This window comes from Physcomitrium patens, chromosome 2 (genome assembly GCF_059467195.1).
Source record: "Physcomitrium patens ecotype Gransden chromosome 2, ASM5946719v1, whole genome shotgun sequence".
Classification (NCBI taxonomy): Eukaryota; Viridiplantae; Streptophyta; class Bryopsida; order Funariales; family Funariaceae; genus Physcomitrium; species Physcomitrium patens.
The window spans coordinates 26,116,826-26,135,440 of NC_143411.1; the positions used below are offsets into that span (position 1 = coordinate 26,116,826).

The 18,615-nt window shown below is 39.8% G+C and overlaps 4 protein-coding genes across 6 annotated transcripts; 2 read left to right on the forward strand and 2 right to left on the reverse strand.

Annotated features, from left to right (window-relative positions):
- Nucleotides 1–1,638: 1,638 nt before the first annotated feature.
- On the reverse strand, nt 1,639–4,111 carry LOC112294625 (small ribosomal subunit protein bS16m/bS16c). The gene is made up of 3 exons (XM_024545304.3): nt 3,815–4,111; nt 3,452–3,497; nt 1,639–3,313 (listed from the first exon to the last, which is right to left on the reverse strand). The coding sequence occupies exons 1-3, from the start codon at nt 3,948–3,950 to the stop codon at nt 3,196–3,198; spliced, it is 300 nt and encodes a 99-aa protein (XP_024401072.1). The 5' UTR covers nt 3,951–4,111; the 3' UTR covers nt 1,639–3,195.
- A 2,824-nt stretch (nt 4,112–6,935) lies between these two features.
- Nucleotides 6,936–10,273, forward strand: LOC112276794 (F-box/kelch-repeat protein At5g15710). Its single transcript, XM_024508498.3, has 2 exons — nt 6,936–7,172; nt 8,515–10,273. Exons 1-2 carry the CDS (start codon nt 6,936–6,938, stop codon nt 9,679–9,681), a joined length of 1,404 nt encoding a protein of 467 aa, XP_024364266.1. The 3' UTR covers nt 9,682–10,273.
- Nucleotides 10,274–10,371: 98 nt separating this feature from the next.
- On the reverse strand, nt 10,372–12,050 carry LOC112278998 (uncharacterized). Of its 2 annotated transcripts, none has more exons than XM_024513009.3 (4): nt 11,754–12,050; nt 11,078–11,263; nt 10,834–10,879; nt 10,372–10,682 (listed from the first exon to the last, which is right to left on the reverse strand). In XM_024513009.3, exons 1-4 carry the CDS (start codon nt 11,875–11,877, stop codon nt 10,577–10,579), a joined length of 462 nt encoding a protein of 153 aa, XP_024368777.1. In that variant the 5' UTR covers nt 11,878–12,050; the 3' UTR covers nt 10,372–10,576. The 2 variants fall into 2 exon arrangements, with proteins under 2 accessions (XP_024368777.1, XP_024368778.1); XM_024513010.3 differs by having other exon boundaries at nt 11,078–11,285.
- Nucleotides 12,051–12,777: 727 nt separating this feature from the next.
- LOC112278891 (uncharacterized) lies at nt 12,778–18,229 on the forward strand. 2 transcript variants are annotated; one of them, XM_024512761.3, is made up of 14 exons: nt 12,778–13,294; nt 13,425–13,726; nt 14,085–14,139; nt 14,377–14,432; nt 14,583–14,683; nt 15,072–15,141; nt 15,299–15,368; nt 15,582–15,638; nt 16,034–16,101; nt 16,341–16,421; nt 16,645–16,722; nt 17,022–17,177; nt 17,482–17,634; nt 17,876–18,229. In XM_024512761.3, exons 2-14 carry the CDS (start codon nt 13,514–13,516, stop codon nt 17,957–17,959), a joined length of 1,242 nt encoding a protein of 413 aa, XP_024368529.1. In that variant the 5' UTR covers nt 12,778–13,294; nt 13,425–13,513; the 3' UTR covers nt 17,960–18,229. The 2 variants fall into 2 exon arrangements, with proteins under 2 accessions (XP_024368529.1, XP_090104558.1); XM_090248432.1 differs by having other exon boundaries at nt 12,860–13,294; nt 13,539–13,726.
- The last annotated feature ends 386 nt before the right edge of the window (nt 18,230–18,615 follow it).

Sequence of the window (18,615 nt, forward strand, 5' to 3'; positions counted from 1 at the left end):
TGAATTTTTGTCAGTAGACTTCCTACTTTAGCCATTCGATATGAACGTATACTATGCAAATTGTTTGAAAGGCACTGGAATTTCAGATTAATCAGAACACGTACAATGAGTCTGTTTCACTACGTGACCAGTGTGGTTTTGGGGTTTTGTAAATTTAGATGATGGAAGTTCTTATGACGTGCCCCTGAGCCTCTGTTTGCTGGCAATCATTGTGTCGTCTTACTGATGATTGGGCTACAAAAGTCGCATACATTTCGTCTCACCCATACTTCATTTCAGCTAGGCTTCCGACTGGATTTACATTACAATATAATGTTATTGAACTGTATATTTTGCATTGGTGCTGGACTGAATTGTATTGTGAGGATGGTTCACTAGGTGCTGCTTCACGTCTGGTAGTACCTGTAAGAATTAAATTTTAAGTATGTCCAAGTAGCAACATTTGATACTAAGACAAAATTTTAATTTTCTTATTTATATAATTAAAAGACATAGATCAAAAGAAATCAAGCACTAGAAAAGTAAAAAATAAAAACATATTTTAATAATTTTACATGTGATTTGATAAAGATCTTGTCCACAATAACAAAAACATTTGTTGGAGCACAAAAATAAACACATTGAAATGGAAACATAGTAAGATATATAAGAGCTTTACTGCATTTTTAATTTTGAATTGGTCAAAGAGTTGAAATAATTTGCAAACATGTATTCATGTATCAAGATGCTTAAATTCATGGATTTGGTGGACTTCAAAAGAAAATGAGGAATAACCTTATATCTTATAATCAAACACTATGCTAACCCCCATTCCTTTTTTATCAGAAAATATTGCAAAAATAAATGAACATGAAAATAAGTAACAACCAAAATATGATTCACAGTTTCGTGCCCAGCTGCTTCCTATGCAGCAGCTCTTGGGTGGAGTTGGAGCTATTCAGCTGGGCTCACAAACCTTCGTCCTCAAAAGCCTGCAATGCAATTTTATTACAGAACACCACAGAGTGAGCCAATGCGAGGCCACCATGATTCAACACACACGACTTGCTGACGAATCAGATGCACAAGTTAGACCTCAAACTCATTCCATAATCCAGGTGATTCTAGAAATTGGGTCCGCAATCCCTGCCAGTAATTGAACAATTTCTTCTGTCTACAACCCACACATGCAAGCAAATTCTTTCCATTCTGCACAAAACGGATAGTGATAGATTGATGTTGATGCGATCGATAGCTGAGCTTGTATGCCAAACCAGAAATGAAAGAGATCAAATCTCATTCACCCGTTTTCGCTCCAGTGGGTCATCTAATTTGTAGACGGAATATTTCTCAGAACTTCTTGACACTGCTGCAGTGGGATTGATTACATGCGGAGGTGTTCAGAAGTTGCTACCCTTATCATCGTTGGTGATGATGTTCCTGGTCCCAGTTGGTCACACGTGCTGTAATTGTTCCGATTGAATCAGCCAAATCATTCAACGACACCAGGGGAAGCTATCTCAGTGAGAACTGACGCCCAATACAATTCTTCACACATCAATTACTGTACTCAACCTCATTGGAACGAAGCACAAATAAGGAAGACCATTGCAGTCACATCAAATGATCGAATTGGATAATACAATGGAACCGTGTGAATGAGTGAAAACGTATTCACTAAATTTTATTCGCAGCGACAGTGCAAAGCTTTTCGCAGGTACAGTTCGTCTCTACGATTGATTAGATTTTCTATGCACCAATCCAAAAGATTAGCATATACTTTCTCCTTTCCTTTCAAATGCATACTACGCATACTCAAAAATGAGTGCACGACTAAAACCTCAAAATCAGCATTTGAAAAAGGTCAAATCTCTTGTCTACGGTTCACTCGTAGTGGAAGTCGATGAACTCGTAGAATCAGGAAACGGTGGTATAAATGCTGGCAGCGGAGGAAGGTCTGCCAAGGGAGGTAGTGCCCCTGGCAGAGGACGCGGCAGAGGAATCCAAGGCCCGAAATGCTTTCTTGTTCCCTTGGCATTCTCCCTTTCGCCACTCAACCCCTCCCCTGGGAGAGTCATACAGAGGAGCAAAATGAAGGCCAACAATACACATGTCCTAGGCGCCGCCATGCTGCTATTGCGTAAACACCCACACACCTACGCCAAGAGCTACAAACGACGGTAAGCGACAAGCGACGACGGAGAAAAGTGAAGCCCTTGTCTCCTTATACTCCTTATATAATTCGTTTCAACTGCACTCCACTTTACAATGTTTATTCCAACTCTACTTCATTGTTCTAAGATTAATGCCACTCCACTTATATAGTTCGTCTCAACTCCACTCCACTTTATTATGTTTATTCCAACTCTACTTCATTGTTCTATCAACTCCACTCCACTTTACAATGTTTATTCCCACTCAACTTCATTGTTCTATGGTTAATGCCACTCCACTTCTTACATAGTTCGTCTCAACTCCACTCCACTTTACTATGTTTATTCCAACTCTACTTCATTCTTCTATGATTAATGCCACTCCAGATCACTCTATTTAGTCCACCTGAACTCCACTTTTGCATGTCCAATCAACTGCAGAACGCCATATTTAGCACAGCAACACATTGATCCCGAATACAATCCATTTCAACAGAACTGCAATGAAATCCAATACCAGTTTGCAGCTTGTCACATTGCACGATAAAGCGCCTCACCTGGATGCTGAGAAAGTCTGACGAACAGCAAAAATCACTTTAACAAGATTCAAATTCTCAAACTTGTGTAATGGACTCTTCCAGTCTAAGCTATATTAGGATCAGCTGTAAGTAGAATTTAATGCAAGAACAATCCACCGGGATCTTAAAAAAAATCAAGATAATATTTAGGAATAAGGAGGTAGTAGAAAACAAACCACGTGAAAGAAGACAAATTTTACACGTGTGGACGAAGGAAAAAGAACAGACAGAGAACTCCATGAGCTCGTACATTGGACACCATCAATCGCCTTTCCAAAGATCGAAAGCTCTTGCATTCATGATTGAATCAGATGCATATAACATTAGAAATTTCTAATCACCGAAACAGATCTTCAAATGGGGCTTGTGCCGATACCGTATAGGTCTTCCAAGTATGTCACTCATCTTTTGATCCAAGAAGTGGGGCCCTACTTGATTATTATTGCCAAATCCTAATCCAACAATAACTAACCATTTTTTCTGAGTCAAGGGTTTGGACCCTTCTTCGGCATGTGCGGAACAGGAGGAGCTGGTAAAATCCCTGCTTTGTTAAGGAGTCTTCGTACTGTATCTGATGGTTGAGCCCCAACTGACAACCAATATCTGCCAACAGCAGGGAAAACACCAAGTCAACAACCATGTATTTCAATTTGTTGACAACTTACATGGAGCGTATAAGCATTGCGATGTATATAGATGATTATGCCAAGACGAAAAGGGATGCAAAGAAGGGATACTTACTTGATTCTATCGCTATTTACACCAATACGCTTCATACCATCCTTCCCTGAACGAGAATAGACCCCGTAAGCCTCAGCATACTATGCCGAACTTCAAACCCTAAACCATGACCACCTTGGCTCCAACTTATGAAGCAGGAAATCTCATCCATCGTACGTGAGCATATATTCTAAATTCGGCTCGCGAAAGACAAAGTGAATTGCACAGCAGAGCTCTCGTTTTCTCGTAGTCAATGCAAACCATCAGAATCAAAAGACATAGTCACACAGAGTGTGGGAAAAAAAAAAAAAAAAAAAAAAAAAAAAAAAAAAAAAACGCCCAGCAATGAAATAGGCGAATTCAACCGCAAAGAAGATTTCTCACCGGGCAAGGGATTGTAATGCCCGACAACTTCAAGGTGCTTTCCGTCACGAGGAGAGCGACTATCAGCCACGAAGATGCGATAGAATGGCAGGTTCTTGCGGCCGAAGCGCGCGAGCCTGATGCGTACCATCCCCATCGCTACAGACCTGCCACAACACCCTCCCTCACCTGGATTCTCTTTTCTCTCTCTCCCTCACTCACCCTCACTCACCCTCACTCTCTGCTCTCTCTCGCGAAGATTGGCGAGCCTGCTCCACATCCACCACTTTCGCCACGGCCCTACTCCGTGCTTCCTTCCTGCGATAACCTAAACCCCTGGAACCCCTGCGCTTCAACTCCATGCGAGGCCTCTTCCTGCCCCCTCGCCGCTTCTTCCGATTTCGCCTTCCTCATCGTAGATTTTTAGATTAATCTCATAGATTCCGTGGTTCCAAGTAATTAGTAGATTACCATGAAGTCAATAGAAATTGCAAGGATGTGACAATGTGTGTCTTAAAAATGACAACATTAATACATTTTTTTGTAGTAAATAAAGAAAATAGCGCTTATTTAATTAATTATAGAAGGTTTTATTTTGCTAAAATATAAGTAAAGTTTTATTTATTTTTAAATATTTCAAAACAAAAAAAATCAAATTATCAAAACTTAAAATCCTGTATGTTGGTAAAGGATCAAATAATAATTATTTTGACTGTAGTTTGGATTTCTACAACCAAAATGACATAGAATCTAAAAACAATTATACAAAAATTTTAAGTGATAGTAAAAAATTTAAATTTATAAAAAAAATGGTGTAATTAGTTCTCAAAAGTATAGATATTCTTAATATTCAAGATGCAAAAGAAATAATAAATGATTTCTTTGTGTAAATAAGTTCTATTAACTGAGGATAAAATCAAAGATAAAATGGACAAGACTGAATTAGAAAATAGTTTAATAATAAATCAATGTGAAGAATACAATAGGTTGTTGTATAAGCAAATCTATATTTGGGCTTTTAGTTGCAAATATTTAAAAGAATTGGCTTTGGATGTGCAAAAGATTGAGTTGCTAATAAGGCAAATAAGGCAAATAAGGCAAAAACTGTATTTATTGAATCCAAAGCATGTAGACATTATAAAAAGAGACCTCAACAAGTTGTCAAAGTATAGTTTTATAAAAACCAATTAAGTACTTTGAAGGATTTTTAATTTTTTTTTTTTATTACATAAGTGCCAAAAAAAACCAAAACATACAAAAATAGAACTTAATATTGAAGGTATAAAAATATTATATATATATAAATGAAATAAAAAGAAAGGTATTGAATTTCTTTTTGTGATTAAATATTAGAAGAATTATATGGTTATGAAATATATACAACTAGTAATGAATATGGCAGATACTATGAACTAAATATTGCTTCAAAGAACCAAATCAAGACCTCTGTTACATCATAGGATAGATTTTGTTACTCAATAATGTCTTTAGGATTATGCAATACATATAGGACATTTTAAAGATCAATAATCAAGATTTTAGAAACCTTATTTGATTTATTTGTGAGAATATATATGGATAAATTTAAAAATATAAAATTGATCCAATTTTCTAAGAAGTTGGATAAAACTTGTCTAACACTTTTAAAATCTTAAGAAGGCAAGAATCACATTAAATGCTAAAATGCCAAAGATAGACTTTACAGAAAGAAAAATGATAGGACATATAATTTGAAAGGTTTGCATTAATATAAGCCCATAAAAAATTATTTCCATTGCAAAGATGTTGTGTGTAATAATAAAATAGATAATAAAGACTATCAATGCTTTAGTGGGTGTCTTGTGATAAAAAGATAAGATTTGGCAATGATATGTGTATTAAAAAGAATTGCATTCCTTATTAATAAATCAGACAAATCTATTACAAATTATCAAGTGTTGATATATCTTACTGGTATATCAAATGCTATAAAAAATAAAAACTTGATGGATATTATCAATGCAAGAATTTGACTTTAAAATTTAACATTGAATTGGAGCAATACACACAAATGTAGATTGTTTTATCAAGAAAAAGTAATAAGGTAGAATGCATCTTAAAAGCTAATTTAAAAAAATACATAGTATGACAATAGATATATATATATATATATATATATATATATTGTTTTGAAGAATGTTGCTAATTTGTTTTACATCTAGTTAGTATGAGGTTTCTAAATAGAGCCACTAATAAAATAAAGTCTTGAATTTTTTTGAAAAATTTGATTATATATAATAATAATAAAAAATTATATTATTATACCAGGGATAGAATTTTAAAAAGATTTATTTGATATAAAAAATAATAAATAAAACCTATCTAAAATCTTATGCAAATTTTCATTAGGATTTTTATACAAGATAATTTACAAGATAAGCTAGTACAAAGACAAATTTTGACAAGATGATATGTAGAAAAAAATTAAATGAACAGAAAATTATTTTCTTATTTATTTTAATTTATTATGTAAGTGCACTTTTGAGTCTTGCATAGAAATTAATGATGTTACATATAGCCATAGTTATACAAAGTGAAAAATATAGCAAGAAGGTTGTAGTCTTGTGCAAGTGGGAAAACTTGTACGTAGGATTTGGCCATAACTTTGTCTCAAAAGAAAGCATGGTCAAAAACGTTTTTGAGTGGGCATTGTATATATTTTTATGTATCTATTCTTCTATGGGACTTATGTTCATGTGGAAAGTCAATAAATCTCTCATTTAAATCACACAACCCTCAACCCTCATGTGTTCATTGATACGATTGACAACATAAATAATTAAAGTAAAATTTGATATTCTCATGTAATGAGATTCAATCACTTCAAATTAGATATACACACGTCCTTGAATGCTGTTGTACACCAAGTATCAAGACCCATTTTAGATTATAATATTCCCAATCTAATAAACACATAATGTTTCAACAAACACATTCAAATTACTAATTACGGATCCAGCTCCAAAACCCTTGGAGTAAGAAGGAAGGTGTAATCCTGCAAAGATCATCTGAATGCATTCAATTCTTTTATAGATTCAAAAATTAAGTTTAGCATAACCCAACTTTCAATCTCGAGGCCACGTTGAATGGCCTCCTACAGCGAATGAACAGAACCCCTACGTTCATCGACCTGACGGATGATAGTTTGGGAGAGAAGAGTCGAGCCGACCATGACGAAATTGTTTACAGACTTCCTGATTCTTTGCCGCTGCGAATTCTACCGCGTTTTGGTTTAAAGAACAAGTCGATTGTCTGCAGCATCGATTGTCGCGTCCATTTCAGTGCTGCAAGCGCAGTCCGCGCAACACAACCCAGAATCGCAGACTTTTGGTTAATTCGGGTATGTTGCGAATGTCGGAGAGAATGGTACAAACGAGAGCGTTGGTTTTGTATTGAGAGTTTTGTATTGCACTTCCGGAAGAGTTTTTATGAGCGAGTGGGAGTTGGATTTCGCGAGCATTTCATTCTCGGTTGGGCGTGGAGGTGGAGGGCGAATTGGGTTCTAGTCAGTTTCACGAATTAGTTCCGCGCCTCTTTCAATGTTGGGGTAGAGCCCGGGTATTAGAATCCGAGGAGGACACGGGTGGTCAATTTTTATGGTTTACGCTGAAGGAAGGTTGAAGTGCAGAGCCCCGTTTGTGGTGATATAGCCCGTTTGTTGAATTCCTCATTGATTTTATCATGTCTAAGGCACGTACCATTTGGCTGTTGAAGATCCTGAACTTGTGAATTGTTGGGAGGGCTGAGAATATATATATATATATATATATATATACATATTTTTTGATTTTTTTGAATTTTTCAATACAATTGGGTATGTTGATAAGAAGTGAACAAAAATCAGGGTTTTCAGTTGTAGATCGTCGGTCACAGTTTCAGAAATTCGATCATGTCAGACTTAATTCGTTTTCACTCGCGCTTCTCTTCTCGCGAATGGTGGTGGTGGTGGTGGTGGTTTGCATACAGTAGAGTAGTCTTCACCGTTGATTACACCACCGACTTGAGTTTATAGGTTGTTATTTTGCACATGGCGCGTCGAATTTAGAGAATTGAGAGACCAGTGCGACATTTCATAGGTATCGTGTAGTTATTATTGGAATTGCAATTAGTCTCAAGTACTTGGAGAGTGATTCTCGGCCTTCAGCCGGAAGCAGATAGCTATAATGTGATGCGGAGACTCTAGCAACGTTTTCGACGTCAGTGTCGAGATTCTTAACGTAGTAGAAGTACCTCTATGGTTTTGGAGTGGAGATTATACTTGGATCCTTCTTCCAGGGCTGGGTTTATAGCTAAAACCTAAAGTTTGAGAAGAATATACAACACAAGCTCACGTCGAGTAGAAATTACCAATCCTTGTAGTGCTCGTAATAATCTGGTTTTATGAATCCCCCGTTTTTTTCCTTAGTCTTTTTTTCAAAATGACCTCATGTTTCTTGAAGACATTCAACTTGTTGCAGAACCCGGCATGAGCTAAATTAGGTTGTGATCCTAGTGTAGTGTTTTCTTGGGCTTTTATCGCTATCTGCAATTTATGTGTCAAAGACTTGCTACTTCTATTTTTCGTAACCTACTCAGACTACTAATCAGAGTTCCAGGGATAAATATTTTTGATTTTTGTTCCATTTGTATACTTGTTCTAATTGTAATCTGATTGTAGAATCGCGATCGGTATGTTGCTTCAGGGCCTCCAGAACCCTCCGCATGCCGCAGCTATTGACACTATGGCTTTGAACAAGTCACTGAACAAGTTTAAGGGCAAGGAGAGGCAGAACGACTGTGCGATGGATGTAGATCTATGGGGCGATTTGCAGAAGTACATTCCTTTAGAGATGGTCTACGAGAAGTTGCCACTCCAGTCATTCTTCTTGCTTCGAGAGGTTTGTAAAAGCTGGAACTCTATAGCCTGTGAGCGTCGCGGCTTCAAGGATCTCATCCCTAGGCCTTACTTCGTCTTGATGCCATTCAGTTGGTCCAAACCAAAACTTCTGGCTTATAACATCTCCCGTGGAGAATGGATATGGAAGCGAATAGTGGAGCGGAAAACACCATTAAAACCTCCCGTCCTTGCCTTTTCCCTCCACGGCATGCTCTACAGCTCAGACCGCTACCGATTTCCAGCCCGGGAGCTTCAGCTGTATGTTATGGACACGCATGTTTCCAAGGAATATCTACTCCCAACGCTTCCGGCATTGGAGCAAGAGGTTTCCTGGGACGGCATGGTGGTGGACACGACAGTCACACCCCACACCTTCAAGATCATACGAGGGGACGTTGATTTCGGCACTCAGATTTATGATTCCACAACAGACTCATGGTCATCAAACCTTGCGAAACCTTCTTGCCGAAGGCCTCCTCATCTTACCACATGTGTTGACTTTAACAACAGTTTGTACATCAGATCCGTTGCTCCTGACATTATCACGGTCTACGACCTACAGAAGGCCGTTTGGAGTCGATTGAATCCTCCAGAGCAGCTTCCAGATGCCCGTACCTATGGTGGTTCATTAGGGACATGGCAAGGTCGGTTGTTTACTGTGACAGAGCATCACGATGGTGTAAGCTTTGATTCTATCTCAGTATGTGAGCTTCAAACATCGTCCCTGGAATGGAGGGAGTATCTCCGCATGCCATCTAACTTGTACAACAGATGGTTTTCATGCGAGGACGATAAGATATGGTCGAGCTTCTGTGGGGAGTATGTTCTTATGATTGCTTGGCTTCATCGAAGCTGCGAATTTGACCAGCCTAAGCATATGTGTCTTTGCAGTTTGGCTACAAGAACTTGGGAAATGTTTGACGCTCCACATGATATTGTCGGTGGCCGAGTTGAAGTATCAGATGACTTTTGACCGATAGAAGCGGGATTCTGCGGCTCATAGTCTACTCACTGGGCAATGGGCATTTGTTAGTGTGAAGCTCTTTGTGCGATGGAAAAGGAGAATTTCTGGTGGAGCTCACTGTTAGCATCCACCGTCGTTTCAGAGGGCTTTCTGAGGAGCACCGAAATGATTGACATCGTTTCAGTTGACAATTTTTCACAGTAATTCAATATGGCTGTGAAGTGAACAAGCAGGCTGGACGTGATCGTAAGGTCGCAAGATTTAGGCGGGCTGTGTTGTATTTGTGAAGTGGCAGCTCAAGGGTCCCAATTTTACGATTAAGGTAGGGACTTCATTTATCATTATGACACATCATTACACTGCACACAATCTCTTAATCAGTTAGCATGAGCTGCATTAGGCTGCTCAAGTATGTCTGCTAGAGACACCGAGATGTACACTTATAGAGGATTCCAATGAAGAGCGACTTTACGTCAAAGAATATGTAGATCATTCCCCTTCTCATGTGTGTGTCTAGTGAGTACGAACTGACATGTAACTGACTGTTCGCGAGTGTTAGTGCTTGTATTGGGAACGAAATTAATTCTTAGATTCGCAGCAATATAGAAGACAATACGATGGCATACACTGGTCTATATTGCGGGAATTCGAAATTATCGTGGTTAAGTTCGTGTGCATCAATATGTTAAAAGAAACAAGAAAAAGGAATGCCTCCCATGCTTGGAGGATTTCATTTTAAAAGAAACTTAGGAAGTCAAAGAACAGAAATTGTAATTGACACGTACACAGATGGCAAAATCAATGGACTACTCATCATTGGGGACAAATGGCAGCCGATAACAGCGCTTGAAACGACGCAGTTCTAATGTCTCTAACTAAAAATTTCCGTCAGTAAATGGAGGGCTCAGGCTTCAGGAGTAGTCTCTGGAGAAAAGGGACTCATAACTCCTTGCTTGTAAAGAATGTTTCTAACAGTGTCTGATGGTTGAGCTCCGACTGACAGCCAGTACCTGCACACGTTAGAAAATGCATGAGAACAAATCTCTACAACTGTAAACAAATGAAAACTTATTTAGATCAAGTGGGTGTCGTGGTTGACCATAGTTGGCATTCATGATTGATTTAGAGTAAGGATGGCAGATAAACGAAAGATTGCCTTACTTGATTCTTTCGAAATTCACCTGAATGTCCTTTGTACCATTCTTATCTGCAACACAAGCACAACAGTGAGACATTGGAAAGATTCGAAAGAATTCCATGATTCAGTCGATCGCCCTCATACGGTGCATAAAGCCAATGAAACCAGAGAACATCAGATCATAAAGGACATTAATAATTCATCGAGTTTATGAGAATCATAACATTCTCAAAAATTCAATTTCTACGGCATTTAGGAGAATCGTACCCGGCATAGGGTTATAGTGGCCAACCATCTCTAGAAACTTTCCATCACGGCGAGAGCGGCTGTTGGCGATGATAATACGGTAGTATGGAAGTTTCTTACGACCAATGCGAACCAATCTAATCCGCACTCCTCCCTTTCCTGCCAATTCTTCGGCGGCTTCAATCCTCAATGACCTCCTCATTGCATCTGCAATGGCCACATCTAAAATCTGAGACATACGACACAACTACACGAAATTACGGTCACCCAAAAAAAATTCAAACGTATTTAACATCACCCATAAGACAAAAATTTGCCCAGTTGGGTGAATCATCTACGTATTTTAAAACAGAAACACTACGAAGAAATCCTAAAACCATCATTCTCACTGAGATTATGACTAAGAAGCCTTAAACTGAGGAAATAAATTAGAAAAGATAATAAATAAATAAATAATAATAAATTACAGCTGATTCGTCCTTATCATGTCCAAGAGCTGTGGCGAAACGCCCGACAGCATCATGAACAAGACTATGTAACAAGAATCAGAAAAACTATACAATCAACTCCATTCCTTCTGCTTCGCGATCTAAAATCCTCCGGAAACTCATAAACCTCGCGGAGAAATCGACTGTGGCCCAGAACAAACAAAAATTATGGGAAACGACTGGCATATACCAGCCCAGTAGCGACCAACCTTGGGCAGGGGATGACAAAGCGGGGCGGACAGTGGGTGCAGAATGCAAGCCATTAAATTCGCGGAAAGAGGAGCCGCGCAGAGACAGCGACGCCATAGACGTCGTCGCAGCGTTTGCAGCCATTGCTGGACTCTCTGCGCCGTACTGCTGAATGCTCCCAGGGACAAAATAACACCGTCCCGAGGGCCGAAACACAGAATCTATGCAAATTTCACCATAGCATCATCAGGGCCTGCTTGACGAATTTGTCCGATTGACAGAACGCCTTATCCGATGCAGCAGCAGCAGCAGGGTGCTCTGTCCTCGACCCCCCTTCCCGAGAGCCCTCCCTCCCTCACGAAGAGGAGGCCCGTTCACGGCTTTAGAACCACCTGCCCCCCCCGACGTGGCAGTAATGCTCCTGTCATGGTCCTATAACCGCCAATAATCCACACTTTGAACCTTCGTGTATTATTCAGAAATCCTTTCAATGAAATTTTAAGCTTCAAGTGTTTGTAATTGTTCTTGCAAGATATCACATTTTTAAATAATAGTATGGTTGGATGAAAGCTTTGGAATAGGAATGAAAACTTGGGGGGTTAATAAATTCAATGTCAAAAGTTTTCCTATGAAAAATATAACAGTTAACAAAGACAAGCCTGTCATATTTGTAAATGCTGGAATTATTCTTAGCGTTCACTTTATCAGATAACAATGTATTGAAAGAGTTGTTATATCTGGTATTCACAATCATATCATGAACTAGTGCATGAAAAACTACAGTTACAACCGATATAATTTCTTCCAAGGGATGCAAAACCTAATTTAATCACAAACGAAATTGCTTGAGTTCCTGCGACTCTCAGAGTGAAGGACGAAGAGCTTGCGATGTCCTCGGCATTCGTCGTCGTCGTCTTTAGAAGCTTTTCTTGAGGTCCTTTGTATCCTCGAGGAGAGTAAATATTTATGTTGGGGCCCGCAATTTCACTTTTCCGAACCACGTTTAAGGGGCAGGGGGTTCAAGCATTTTTATATTGCAATCGAAGCCGCGCATTCACCACTGAATAGGCCCTCGGACCGTCGCATTCGAACAAGGATCGAGGATTGTCAGCGCATCTGAGCTCGAAAGTGTTGCACGGCGGGTTCTGGAACAAGTGGAACAGCAATTGCGAAGGATTTTTAAGTGAAGCGGAGGTGGATGGTAAAACAATGACGTTAAGGGGAAATGTGGATTGAGCAGATCCTGCTGGTGTGGTTGTGTGCTCCAGAATAGTAGCTGCAATGTTCGCAACCTGTCTTCTTCATTCCTCAGAAGTTGGCCTTTTATTTGGCGGAAATTTACACCGACAGGGCAAAAAGTCTCTGGATTTTGCTCCTAGAGATTGCAGACATGTGTGTGGTGGGCAGGAGGGAAAGGGCGTGGAGAATCCATGGCGGAGTTCTAACTTGATGCTGAAATGATTCTTCTCGTGAAGTTGATGAGAAAAGCTTTGTTGGACTGGTCGTAGCGGCAGGTTTCGACCACACGAATGGTGGCTTGTAAGTTGGTTGGAGTTCGCTGGTACGTGCTTCCGAGAGAGAGCGAGAGAGAGAGAGAATTGAAATGTTGTTCGAAGTCGTGACTGGAATTTGTATTGTTTTAGGTTGAAATTGCTATCGGTCTGTTCTGAACGTCTGGATGTGTTAATCAGATGCACATTCTTGCTATCAAAGTTCAGCGAACTTCTTGGTCTCTTGGCTCGTCTGTTCAATTTGGTCCGACACCTTCTTTTTGGTTTCAATGGCGACTGCTCGGTGCACAATAGTTGCATCAATTCTTCAGGTCCGCGACTTTATAGACCAGGCGTCTCGCTCTCATCGTGGCACTCGAAGATTCTGTATAATCGAGTCTCAAAAACATTTTCGCGCCACGACTTTTCGCCGGATTCACCCAAATTTGACGACAATAAAGCGCTCCCAGAGGACCCGAGCAATGTACGCCGATGAGGACGAGGCAATTATCTTGTACCTTGCTTTGCTAATTAGTTACATGACACTTCTTCGTATCTTCCGCCGGAGTGAGCTTGTAAAACTTTGGAAAACCATTCCACTTCTTGGTGGAGTCGCATCTCTTCCTCATTGTTTTCCTTCGTCGAACTCATGCTCCAATGATTCTATCGACCAATTAGCCTCGTTCTCATCAATTCAGCATTTCTAAACTTGACATACTGATTGTTGAAGCAGTCCAGGATGCTTCCTTGTGAAAACTGATTTTTTTATCAGCGTGGTATTTCTGATTATTTGTAGGGCACATGCATAAGAAAATTCAAGTACCACTCTAGGACATTCTGTAATGCAGCTTGTGTTGACAGGATTACCTGATAGATGCGCCTGTTTCGGCAGGAGATGGCTTTTCTTTTGCTGGTGGTGAGGTTTTCTCGCGACAAGAGCATCTCTCTCTGCATGTTCTTGGCCCAGGACTGTGTTGATGTGCTGTGCTTTTTTGCTGAAGTTTCCAGCTTGAAAAATGGAATACAATTAACGGTATGGCCAGCATGTGACAATGCATTTATCCAAGGCCTATTAGGTGTATTTCGCACCCGGGATGGAACTCTCGCAATTATTGTTTAAATCGAGACGTCATTCAATTTTCAATTCTGGCAGGAAAGTACTCCGATGAGCTTGGGCGCGCAGATGAATGGTTTGCTCGTGGTAAAATGGTGAGTCATTTCGTTACTAGTATCAATATCCTCAAATGATACCCTTCCATAGAGATTAGCAATTTGTTGTGATCTGCACGGAGTTGTGCATATTTATTGTGAGCACAGGGGGTTGCCAACTTGGTTATAATAATGTTGATGGGGTGGCAGGTGAAGGCATATCCAGTGGAAGGGGGATTGGAGAAAGCCAAGGACCCTCTTTTTGGACTTGCTATGGGCGAAGCCTCTCAGACATCAGATGATTCTTTCAGGTTCTCCTGATGAACAATGTTAAATACTCGCATGTTTGAAATCTATCTTTTAGCAAGAGTGTGTATTCAACTATAGAATGAACACATTTACAAGTATTTACAGGTGACGCGAGACTGCGCTTGAGGTGATCAAGAGCGGTTTTTACATAACTTGATTGAGCTAGACTGGACCCCTGTCTTGCGTGAGTGAATGGCACTAGTTTGTGTACGTCGAAAATAAGATTTACTCGAATTAGGATTAACAAATTGCCAAATGATTAGAGTCCAAGCCTACCCCTCTCGAAAATAGAGCATTGTTAACTGAAAGCTTTGGCATGTCTGAGTCGTGACCTCTCGAGTCATTTGCATGTTCGGCCTAATGACGTTGTCTTAATGCATGAATTGCTAGATGGTTTTACGTGGAGGAAGGTGACCGGAAGAATCCTACCGTTCTCCTTGTTCATGGGTTTCCTTCGCAGGTATGACGATCTAAAGGTTCCATCGAGACTCTTCCTTACCCGGATATCATACGTGAATGTTGCCGTGAAGGAGACACCCCAAAAACTTCGGTCGGATTTTATGTAGGTAATCTCTGACTGTCACTGCGATTCAAAAATGCCCTGTTAATGTGTGCAGGCATACTCGTACCGGAATGTGATGTCAGATCTTTCTTCTGACTATCACGTAGTCGCCTTTGACTGGTTAGGCAAGTCTTTAAACCGAATCACAACGTTATGTTTAATCTTTTGTTGTTAGGCTATCAATTGAACGATTGTGCGATTTAAGTGCCCTGAGTGAAGGATAAAATTTTAAAAGTAAATTCATAATGTTTGCTACCAAAAAATCACTTGGTGCACCACATCCATTGTTATGATGAAGGCACAGACACGGCATAAACACCATGGAAGCGGTCTTGCAGGGTTTGGATTTTCTGACAAGCCCCAGCCCAAGTATGGATTCAACTACACTACAGATGGTGCGAGGACATCTTCAATTTATTTCTTTACTTATTTCTATTGAGGACTACTGCTATTCGTTGCATATAAATGTATGGAGGGAACCTAAGAGGCACCTTATCTCTGAAAGATATATAAGTGATGCTCTCAAGCGTACTATGTATTTGTTATGGTATCTTGATATGTTGACTTGTCAAGCTCCGCCAAGGGATTTTTATGTTCAGGTTCATACTAGTCGAATACAGGTTCTAGAGTGTCGCGCTATTTACTTCTGTAGCCTGCGAAGGTCTGGAGGACTGCAAGTTTTCGTATTTGCCTGGGTTCCTCCTCCAGTTGCTCTTATTTCAACCAAAACACGAACATTGGAAAAGAAAGTCAACATTGTGGTTTGGACTGAAATGGAGGATGTTGGCAGAGTATGCCACGGCATTGAAGTTGTTGGTGGATGCCTTGGACTTGAACAATTTTACTCTAGCTGTTCAGGTAAACTCAGTGCTTCTTGTGATGCACCTAGACTAATGGATTGGACTTTCTCAGTAGATCAGTGCTCATAATTGGACAGAAAGCTCAAGTACAAAGTAATAGGTTAATAGGTTGATACGTGATGATTGGCTTATAATTAGAAGGTTTTCTGTAGGAAATGATCTTGGATTAGGGTGGCTATTTAGATAATTAATGACTACTTCAAAAGAACTGATAACGTGGTGTTTGTAATTGTGAAGGGATTCTTCGTTCCAGCAGCATTGCAGTTTGCAAAGAACAATGAAGAGACTGTGAAGCAGCTGATATTGATCAATCCACCTGTAAGCCAGTCGTCCAACTTTCTTCATAAACTATTGATCCATTTAACCTAAATTTTACTTCAACCTAAATGGACAAGATTCCCTTGAAAGCCACTACATGCAAGAAACCGCTGGATTATTCTGTGGAACTTCTTCGGCTTTTGGACTTTCTGCTTCCGTGTCTTTGCTGTTTCTGTTCTGACAGTGGCAGGTACACGATCTTTGAATATGCCAACTATTGCAGGTTACAGATCAGCATACAAAGCTCCCCTCATCGCTATCTGCTTTCTCCACGTTCCTCCTCGGCGAAGTTTTCGCTCAAGTATGTCATAAGTCGACAGTCGGCTCGAATATTTGTTTGCCTTGACGCATTGTACATAATAATTTGATGGACTGAGCAACCTGCGTATTTGCACTCAATTGATGATGATCGCTAGGACGATTGATAAGTTCGGTAACTGCAAGTAGAAAGCAGAGGTTACCAAATCAACTAGAGCAGTATGTGCAGTGCGTAGTTGAAAAACATAATGCGTTTCCTCCACATTTTACTTCTCATGTTTGTGCTAAGCACAAATCTTAGTGCTCACATCACAATTCTGAATATTGTAACGTGACTTGCAGGATCCTTTGAAGGCAAGTGACAAGCCTTTGACGGACTGCGGTCCTTACATACTTGATGAGGAGGATGCTGTGGTCTACCGCCGACCATATCTTACCTCTGGGGCTTCTGGGTTTGCTCTCGTGGCCATAAGCAGGAACTTGAAGATTGAGCTGAAGGTGGGTGCAATGAACCCATGATGAGTGCAAATGAAAGGTCTCTTTGTTTACAACTGTGTCCCTTTGTTTTAAATCACTGAACATTGAATTTCTAGATTTAAAAAGCCACTTTAGATTTCCTTGGTCGTGAATCACACCTTTCTCACTCTGATGGTAGGCGCAATTACTGGTGTTTAAAACTTAACGTCATTCAAGTGGCACCGAATCCGAAACCCACTATGAGAATGCGTGAGATGAATGTTAAATTGAACAAACAACACGAAATGTAGCAGTATGCTACCTAATGTACGAAGCTGTGTGACAGGTATTTGTGAAAGAGTTAAAGAGAATTCTTTCACCTACGAGCTGGAAGAAGCCTGTGTCTATCGTTTGGGGTCTGAAAGATAGATGGTTGGACTTCAATGGCGTTGAGGCGTTTGCTAAGTCTATCAATGCAGACCTGGTGCAGCTTCCACAAGTAAATCTTCTGAATTTTCTTTTTCTTGTCGTTGCTCATTTGTCGGATTTAGGGTGTAGTTTTTGTTTGACAAGGGATCAATAACTTACTAGATCCTCGACTTCAGAAGTCACAAATTACTTCTACAGGCGTTATAAGCATCAGCATAACGCTTAATTCTCGCTAAGCATGTCCAGAACTTCATGCCGTACCAATGATCTTTCTTTGATGCGTTTTATTCTCTTGATTGGTGTTGAATCAGGTTGGCCACCATGCACAAGAGGATTTCGGTGAAGAGGTAGCGAAGTCATTAAAAGCTTTGATAAGGAGAAGATCCGTAGTGTAAGCGGCCTAGGTATTTACGTGTTTATGGATACCTGAGGATTGTTTCCCAAGTGTTTGTAGGGTCTTCAATGCCGTTGATTTTTCATGGTCGTGCCCCCAACCAATCATTATTCTCTGATGTTGCCGTTCTTATAGTAGAATCCTTATACTTTTTGAAGCATTTCAACGTGTTTTTAACAGTAGAATAGAGAAATGATTGTAATCCTCGTGTGTTTTCTCAGAATTTAAGCACGTTGTGCACCATGACTGAGTGACAGCATTTTACATTGAATCCCAGTTCTGACCAAGCTCCTTTGTAGATTTAGTCTATAAATTCAGCACTCGACGATCGTCCGTGGATTGAGGAAAACAACACCTCCCTAGCATTAGTTGCAAGTATTTGTATGCGGTATTTGGTCGCTTACAAACTCAATACCTCTTCCTACAACTAGTTGCATAGCAGAATGTCAGCATTTCACCTGGCAGCAGTTCTGGAGGAAGTTACTACCGAAGTGTTTATGAGATACTTATATCATCCACATACCATGCATGTCATGTCTGTTTGCTTTATCAATTCTAAGATCTCACCAGAAATCATCTAACATCAATGCATGCATGCAACACATGTTTTGTTACTGTTAGAAGTTGTTTTTTTCTTTTTGTTTTATTTACATTTCA